General features: G+C 43.5%; 1 protein-coding gene across 2 annotated transcripts in view; it reads right to left on the bottom strand.

The window, feature by feature from the left end:
- The window catches only part of PIGF (phosphatidylinositol glycan anchor biosynthesis class F), a 46,117-nt gene that overhangs the window by 12,177 nt on the left and 24,229 nt on the right, over positions 1-9,711 (bottom strand). Inside the window, exon 5 of one of the 2 annotated variants that reach the window (XM_025204453.1) lies at positions 619-2,101. The exons of the other annotated variant lie outside the window; for it this stretch is intronic. Within the exon in view, the coding sequence (XP_025060238.1) occupies positions 2,081-2,101 (21 nt within the window). The 3' untranslated portion in view covers positions 619-2,080. Of the gene's footprint in view, positions 1-618; positions 2,102-9,711 lie in introns of those variants that run through there. 2 annotated transcript variants of the gene reach the window in all.

Genomic DNA, 9,711 nt, shown 5'->3' with positions numbered 1-9,711 from the left:
GCTAGTAAAGCGACCAAAACGCTGGCTTTCATCCATAGATGCTTCTCAAGCAAATCCCGGGACGTCATTCTCCCCCTGTACTCGGCCTTAGTGAGGCCGCAGCTGGAGTACTGTGTCCAGTTTTGGGCTCCACAATTCAAAAAGGATGTGGAGAAGCTTGAGAGAGTCCAGAGAAGAGCCACGTGCATGATCAGAGGTCAGGGAAGCAGACCCTACGATGACAGGCTGAGAGCCCTGGGGCTCTTTAGCCTGAAAAAGCGTAGGCTCAGGGGTGATCTGATGGCCACCTACAAGTTTATCAGGGGTGACCACCAGCATCTGGGGGAATGTTTGTTCACCAGAGCGCCCCAAGGGATGACAAGGTCGAATGGTCACAAACTACTTCAAGATCATTTCAGGCTGGACATAAGGAAGAATTTCTTTACTGTCCGAGCCCCCAAGGTCTGGAACAGCCTGCCACCGGAGGTGGTTCAAGCGCCTTCATTGAACACCTTCACAATGAAACTGGATGCTTATCTTGCTGGGATCCTATGACCCCAGCTGACTTCCTGCCCTTTGGGCGGGGGGCTGGACTCGATGACCTTCCGAGGTCCCTTCCAGCCCTGATGTCTATGAAATCTATGAAAAAGGTGGGCTCTATGACACACTCCGATCCTCAACATGTCTCCTCTCTCAAAATACTCACTGTTTTGAACCCACTCTGAGGCACCTACACCAATGGCGCTCAACCTTTTGGCCCCGCAGGCTGAGTGGCGTGGGATAGGTCTACAAGTCAGCTGGGACACTGCGCTCCAGGATGAGGCCTGCACACCCAGATCCAGACCAAGCTTCCCCTGCCCAGCCCCACATGCCAGGATTTGGGCCCTGCGCTACGTCTGCCTGACCTCATATGCAGGGATCAGGCTCCAGGGCTTGTGCCACCTCTGCCAGGCTCTGTGCACTGGGATCAGGCCCTGTACCACCTCCACCCAGCCTTGCATGTTGGGAACAGGCTCCGGGGCCCTGCACCACCTCCACCAGGCTGTGTGCCCAGATTGGGCCTTGCATTACCCCGTGTGCCAGATCTAGCACTCGGGGCCATGTTCTGTGAGGCCCCTCAAAGGCCAAATGACAAGGCACCAGAGGCTGGATGTTGCCCCTGAGCCAGGGGTTGACTACACCTGACCTACACAGTATAAAGAGCTCAGGTGCTTCATTCAGCCCTGCAGACTATGGCACTGCAGTACTGAACACTCTTTTTGTATCAGTCTCTAGGTATTCATTTTTCAAGATGGCTAGTTTGTATCCATGTTGGTGTAAAGGGGGAATGGGAGGCTCGCTCTTTCGCTGGAAGTGGGATCTATCTATTTAACTTAACTTCAACCTACTTGTGACCTTTTTGTTACAGCACAAGTTCCTTAATGACTGTACCATTCTGTTCCATCATTTCCCTCCCTTGGCGGTAGAGCTATTTTGTACATGTCTGCTAGACACTCCCACTTTCCTCATTTTAACCCTACCCCAAGCCTCACATTTTCTTCTTTCAAGCTCATGAGTGGGCTGCTTTTAGAACCAGTCACTGCTACTGCCTAATACTGTGCAGATTTGGGCATGTTGTGCAGCAAGCCTTCAAAGCCCTGCCAGTCTCAGAAAGGAGATCAGAAACAAACTATATCTTCTGCAGGGTAATTAAGAACATTACTATTTATAGCAGTCTTCATTAAAAAGTCAGCATTTTACCAGCAGATAATACTGTGTAATAAGCTCTCAAATACCATGGCTTCTCTTATAACTACAACAGGAGAAAATTATCTTTCACCTCATTGAAAGGCCGACTTCTTAGTGATGACCACAAGATTCAATGCATTGATGTGGCGAATGATGTCATGAAGAGGGTGGATGAACACATGGCTTTGTCTGGTGCTAGGGCTCTGTATACTATATTTACATTCATTTGCTGCCCTTTCCTCTATTTCCTTACATACTGTTTCTCTACCACCTTCTTTTCCTCTGTTCACCATCTCATGTAAAGATAAGTATGTTTTTGATAAAATACTTTGTTTTATTGCTAGGTTAAGGCTAAGCAGAATTTTGTAAACTCTTATACTTCACTGCAAAAATTCTGGAAGACAAAAGAAAAAAATAAAAGAGTGATGACAATATATGTATATTAGGACATTTTATTTTTACACAACAAATTCTAATCATGGCAGTCTCGTAAAGCTGAACTACACAAGAATTCCAGCTCTCTCTAGTAGCTGAGCAAGTTTTAGCCACCACTCTCTTTCTAGACAATTGATTTAGTGATATTTAGCATGATGTATACTTATAGGAAAAATAACATTTATGTTTTTATCTGATTTAATTTTACTGCTATTTATTTCATAGCTCATCTTGCATTATAGCCATCTCTGCAGGATGTGTTTTTGCTGAAGGCTGCAAGTTTTCATGTATATAGGAAAATAAGTGGTTTCATTCCACTTGTGGGTTTTGATGGTTCAACTTCCTCAACTTGTATACGTAAGAAAATTAACAGATTGAGACAAGGGAATGGAGAGAAAGAGCAAACTGAAGTTCATTAGAGGCTGTGAGACAGATAAGTCTGATCAAGCTTCAAACCTGGTTTCCATTACTGCTACATAATACAACCTTTTTTTTGGAGATCTGAATCTTGTGTCGGAACTTAATTAAAGCACAGTTTATAAGAGCTATAACTGTTTTCCCCATTCCTCTAAACCATGCTCCAAGAAAGGTCAGGACAATTCATATACAACTCAGAAGAAAAAATAATTTTAAAAGAATACCACCTGACCTTCTACAAAGCTGACAGGAGCTTGCTCACGAGAGAGGTAATATGCCCTATAATCACAAGTAATAGCAGTCAAATCACACTGGAAGTGTCTTAAAATAATTACAGGAAGTTCAACAGGGAAATATTTGCAACGTTCTGAGTAGTTATGTAAACATACAAAACCATCATTATTCTAAAACTATGAAATATAGTAAAATTTGGTTAATTTGTCACTCCAGGGGGGATTGGTAGTGATGACTAATTATCTTTGAGTGAATAATAATCAGTAGTTAGCCATTTTCAACTTTTTGTGAGATGTATTTTGCATGTTATATTGAGACACAGTAAAGATTTGTGACATTGATAACAAAGAAAAATATATACATAAATTCTATGCACAAACTGCATGTAATTTTGCTTGCTATAGGAGTCCTGTATGCTTACATACAGATTAAGTCTTAAGGTAAATATTTGTACTACAAAAATTCAGAGTGTTCATTTTATAAGAATCACATGATTACCACATGCTATAGTTATCAGTCACAGTTTTGCTTTGCACTTGTACCAAACACTCATCACCAAAAGACAAAATGGTTGATCTTTTTGAGCCAAGAAAAGCAAAAAAGTATCCAATACTTTGTGAGCATCAGCTGGCTGGACTGGTACTATGATTAGCACCTTTTTAAGATGACCAATTATCCCACTGTACATTTGGAAAGGACTAATTATGCTTTAACAAATGACAAATCAGCCAAAGCAGAGGTGCTCAACCCCCAGCCCCTAGGCAGATCTGGCCCCTTGTGCCATGCCATCCAGACTGTGGGGAGCTTCCCACAGGTCCAAACATTTGTTGCTGGGGGAGCAGTAGCACCGCTTCACTGCTGGCAAAATTCCTTATCCAAGGGGAACCCGCTGCGCTGGACAGCATGGCCTTGTACACTGGATCAGGTGGGCTGGGCGCAGGTGGTTGGGTCTTTGTCGCCAGATCGCAGCACATACGGCAGTGCAGGGGCCCAAGATCTGATCCCAGCATGCAGGGGCCAGAGGCAGAGGTGGTGCGGGGCCCTATGGCCCAGTCCTAGTACACAGGAGCCAGGCAGAACTGGTGTATGTGGCCTGATCCTGGGATATGGGAACCAGGTAGAGGAAGTGTGGGGTCCCAGGGCCTGATCCATGAATGGGGGACCAGCCAAGGCCACATGAGGTCTGATCCATGCATGCAGGCTGGGAGAAGGCTGGCAGGGGGTCCTCATTGGACCTGCAGACAAACTCTGCACCCCTCATCTGGCCTGCAGGGCCGAAAAATGAATCACCACTGAGTCAAAGCATTTTGTGTACAAATCAACAGGACTCTAATGGGGACTCAATGAACCAACTAATAAAACCAGTAACCAATTAAGCAGATTTCACTCTAGTCCTAATCCCATTTACACAAGGATTCTTCCACCATCCAAAAAAAAGCTTTAAAAAAAACCAATGTGTTCTACAATGTGATCTAAGAATCAACAAAGAATGGCTCTGATGAGTCAATCAGGGAAGTTCTACATTTGAGGAACCTTCCCTGCAGGCATTTACTAGATTCTGCCTAAACCACAGGGCTGTTATCTTGAGTAACAGTTAATCTCAGCTCTTGTGGTATCACACTGGGAGAGAAGCAGTCTCCAAGTACAACCTAAACCATTCTGTGGTTTTTACAGGTTAAAGCCAACACCTGAAACTGTAACTTGAAACAAACTGGAAACAGGCTTGCAGCAGGCTGCATACTTCAAGGACTGGAGCCCTTGAAGAGAGAGGGTGATTACAAGCCTGCCTTGATGGACTGGGCCAGATGATGATGATAACAGGCTGGCCCCGTGACATTTAAAAAGTTCCCAGAGAGAGACCAAGGGCGGAGACAGGAAGGCTGTGGGGCTGGAGGCAGAAGCCTGAGCCAGAGTACTCTCCTTGGGTCAGAGAACACATGGAGCTGGGAAGAGAGAGCAGGCAGGTCAACTCATGCCAGTGATTGCCTCACTCTCGGGGTTTACAGAAAAGACCATGAGGGAAGCTGAGAGACTGAGTTTGCTGGAAGAACTAGAGAGAGAGAGAAGGAGGAGCGTTGGCTAGTGGCTGCACACTGAACCTGAGCACTCTCTCCAGGTCTGGGAAAAGACCCTGGGCTATTTGTGTATTTGTTTTGCTGATTGTCTAGGTTGATTCCTATGGGAAGGCAGTTTGCCCCAGGGAAACAAAGACAGTAAACAAAGATCGTTTGAGCAAGCAATTCCTCAGCCTGCTACATTTCTCCTCTAAGAGAACAAGTGCAATATATACTGCTCAGAAAACAGTGAAATAAGTATTTTTCAATTCAGTCTGATTCTAAGTCGGATTCATTAATAGACTACAGATCATGGCCAGAAAAGTAGCCAAATGATCCCTCTGTCACCCTCTTATGTTGATTGCAAGTTAGGGCAGAACACAGTTCTGGAAATCAGGAATGTCATCATGTCTGAATGGGCTCATGGTCTCAGAGTATGGAAAATACTACTTTAACTTTAAAATCCAGCATATACATTAACATCTAAGAGCTAAGAGTACTTCAGAAATAAACCACTTACCCCATATCTGAGGAAAATCCATCTCAGAGTAAAAATAGAAGACATACACACAGATGCTTTTTATAGAAACACAGTCCATTAATAAAACACATGATTTGGTGATTAGAGAATCCAAAGCAGTCCTATGTACGTAATTACTGCATGAGCAGCTTGTTAATGTTTTCAAGTAAATGGCAATATACTAGTAAAGTGAACTAAAATTGAAAAGATAATTGTATAGAGAACCTTGCTTATTGCACATATAAACAAAGGCATAGTTCATTTACCTGCATCATTATATTGTTAGTGAATGAAAGGGGGAAAAGTACATATACTTTAAGCAGTAACATTATTTTTGCTTGGCTCTGCAAATACAAGTAAATGTTTCCTGCCATCATGTTGTAAGCTAGCTCTCTCACACTGGGGGCATCTACACCTGTGCTTTACTGTGGAATTGACTAATTAGCTCTGCAATACAGTGTCACTGTCTACACAAGCAATGCTATTAGGTCAGAGTAAACTTAGTAACTCCACCATAGATTAGTACTGCCCAACACAAGTATCATCCTACGGTGAAGTTATTTACTCTGCCATAGTGCACCTGTAGACGGTGACCCGGGTTGGCTGGGGTATAAGGGTGCTACAGGGTGCTTCCTGCTGACTTGTCCCCCCCCCCCAGCCCCTCTGCAGCACGATGAGCTGGGGTGGAGTAGGTCCAGGCTGGCAGGCTGACCCTCCAGTCCCTCAGCCAGCCGGGGTTGTGCTGCCCTGGCTCAACGTGCTGTGGTCCTGGGCACATGTGTAAACGCTGCACCTGCGAGAAATAAACTCTGGTGCGAACTGCCCTGTAGATTATTTCTGCCGGATAACTGCACATGTAGATGTGCCCACTGATACTCAGCCTGTTGTGAAGAGCAGTTCTGACAGAAATTTCTAGTTGTCTTCCAGTTCCATTCTGGAAGGATCTTTGTTTTACATTTGTATTTAATGCCCATCACCCCAGAGCGTTAAACAGCTGGAGATTTGTTTCATCACTGAAAAGTTATGAAGTCACAGAAAAATATTCTTGCATCAGGTTGTGATACAGCATCATTGTTATACCAAGGAATAAAAAGTCCGCTCCCCCCACCCCCCAGTGTCACAGTTGCAAAGAAAAGGAATCATAAGAACAGGACTGGAAGGGGCCTTGTGGGCCCCTGAGTACAGTGGCCTTGTATTTAGAGGCAACCATCAGTCAAAGGTTTCCCAGTAATCACCACTCCAAACCTAGAAACACAGCTACTTGGCATGACACCCCAAACATCAAGACCTCCATGTAACATGCCATAGGTAAAATGGGGAAGGAGGAATGCCAAATATCTTGCCACTGCAATGACACAGAACTGGTTAATACTCAAAGGACCTTGGTGAAGAATCATGTCCCACACTATAGAGGAATGCAAACCTTCCCTCCCCCCGCCCCCAACCAGAGTCCTGGCTAATTTGACCTGAGACACAAATTTCTTCCTGACCTCAAATCTGGTGATCAGTTTGACCCCATGTGGTAAAGCAAGATCTTCTAATCAGGGATCTCTGAATTGTAAAGTACAGGTAAGAACATTAGTGCATTTCACTCAAAACCCCCCAGCCTAACAGTAGCCAACATCCCAGTGTTTCAGAAGAAGGCAAAAAACCTTCCTGCAACCAACAGCATTCATATAAGGGGAAAACATTCCTTCCTGGCCCCTGTAGGAAACTAGCAAAAGCCCTGAAGCATGCAATTACCAGGCATCTACAATAATGCACTAGACATCTACAATACCTTTATATCCAAACATAGGGATTGCAAATACTAGATTACCAATTTCACATGTGCTGATTGCTAAACCAAGAACTCCCTATCCTGTCACAGCATTTCTATGATAAACTTAACAAATGTGATCAGCTCCTTCTCCTCCTCCTATTTTGTTTGAAAACCAAGTATGCCTGATAGTTATAAATCTTTAATTTCCAATAACCAGATTGTAGCAATTGGCTCTTGTGCTCATATTGTTTTTTAGCCTAAAAAGCTCCTTTCTCCCTTTAATATTCACTGCACTAATAAACACTTCTTCCAAAGCTGAATGAATGAAGCTCTCTAAGTCTCATTTTGTAAGATGAAGGCTAATTCCTTTAACCAACTTAGTGATCGTTGTTTATGTTATTCTCTTTTGATCACTGGTGATTTGAAATGCAGACAACATTTTAAGAGGGGGGGGTCTTACCAACACCCTGTATAGCTACATAAGAGACCACTGAGCTGTTGAACCATATATGTATCAATGACCTATTCACTGGGAATAAAGAAAGCCAATATAAATGCTGTTCTCTGAATCAGCTTCTTTGGACATGTTACAAGAACCAAATTCCAGTATATCATCTCCACAGGGAATCTCAGCTTGACTGGACTGGGGGAGTAATATTTCTGTTTAAACACCATTAATGACTGGACAGAACACATTTCCTCCTCCTGTGATTTTGTAACCAGACACTTTTGGAAACCTACATTTATAAAAGCATGAAGTCTCTCAATTGTTAAGTTCTGCAAGTCATGGCTAGAAAGTTTTGTTTGTTCCAATAAAAAATAGCATACAAAGATAGGTTTCTACTCCAGTAATTCTATCACTTTTTGTTACTTTACGATATTGCTATCCTGAGACAAATGCAAATTTACAAGCTGCTTAAAAGGGCTTCTTTCCCTTCCTCCTATAAAAGTAGATTATAAAGAAAATTAGCATTCAAATATGTTGCTTCTAAAGACTCCTGAAGCAGTGTGACCTATCTACAACCTCCAGGGTTGACAAGCAGCCTGCCACGGCTAATCTATGAGTTGCTCACATGATGATATAAAAGGGGTGCTCAGCTCAATTTAAAGTGTATGTTCACTGCTGCACCGACCCTCTCTGTTATGCCAAGTAACAGACAGACAACATCCAAATCTTGAAGGCCTAGGAACTGCCCTCACAAAGAATAAGCAAGCATAAATTGTTTTCTAAGGACTCTCCTAAACTTCATAGGGAGAGCATAGCATAGGGATCATGTCAGAAGGAAGGCTGAAGACGGGAGTGCATGCTGGGGACAAGGAAGCAAGTTGTTGCATTACAAAATACTTCAGAGGCTTGAGGTACTACTGCCATGCCATGACAGCCAGTAACAAGCTCCTGTTACTTAAGTACCAGCAGATGCTCTGTACCTCTGAAAACCAGGCAAAGATCTACTTAGGTGCGTGAATACACATACACATTTTGGAGTCCACTTTAGCCACTTATGTTTGAAAATTCTGGAGCAAGTCTACATTAATCAAAACCAAAAAACTGCCTAGTCATGGCCAATCTTGGCTCTCCTCCATGTGATTGTATTGGGGGGCTGGGCAAGTAGGATCATATATTACATTTCATTATATACTGTCTTATCTAATACTCATCCTTTTATTCATCAAAATATTAATATTTTTATTTTTGCTCACAGGACGTAATGCAAAAAACTTACATGAATTTATTAGTGAAGTCTTCAAGATATACATGGAGCTGACTTAATCTAATATAAGCTTTGTATTGCGATCTTATCTTCTGCAATCTTAATGAAATATTTTTCATATCTACAACTCCTTTCATCCTAGAGGAGTCCAAATTATAACCTGAGAGTCAGATACTCAGTTGCCCTACACCTTGTGTACCTGGTTTTACAAAGGCAAAGCAGATGTGAAATGTAACACATGTAACAAACTTGCACCCACTTTGCACCAGTGAATAACTATATAACAAACTGTAAAATGCAGAATGCGTGCCTGTTACACGTAACACACACATAACAGAATGAGCTGCAGTTTTCCTTGAGGTGGAGTGTGCTGTACAGCACATGGCCAAATAGGGGGGTAAATTCTGCCCAAGGGCACTGAAACAACTTCCAGTAACTTCCAGTGACCTGAGCTTTTTAACTTTTAAGTAGGGCAGGCAAAAGTCTCCACTCTTGCTCCTACAAGGTGCCCAGTATTCTTAACCCCGACTCAAATCAGTGGGAGCAATAGCTTAGCACTTCATGGCAGGTCCTCAATAATACCTTGCAACAGCGGTGTCAAACATATGGCCTGTGGAGCCATTCCATCCAGCCCACCGAGCTACTGGTGGGCCAGGGAGCTCTGGGGCATGGCCAGCAATGGGTGCAGTCAGCCACAGAATGGGACCCCAGTAGACATTGTCACTGGTGACAGGAAATGAGTAAGGGCTCAGCTCACCTTTCTCTCACTTACACCATGTCCACCACAGCAAACGGCCACTTAGCCTGTGGCTACCTGGCTCACTCCTGCTGCTACTGCTATGGCTGGTGCTGCCCTCAAGGGCCACACCC

Source organism: Alligator sinensis, unplaced genomic scaffold, assembly GCF_000455745.1.
Source record: "Alligator sinensis unplaced genomic scaffold, ASM45574v1 scaffold131_1, whole genome shotgun sequence".
NCBI lineage: Eukaryota > Metazoa > Chordata > Crocodylia > Alligatoridae > Alligator > Alligator sinensis.
This window is presented reverse-complemented; position numbering and strand designations above follow the sequence as displayed.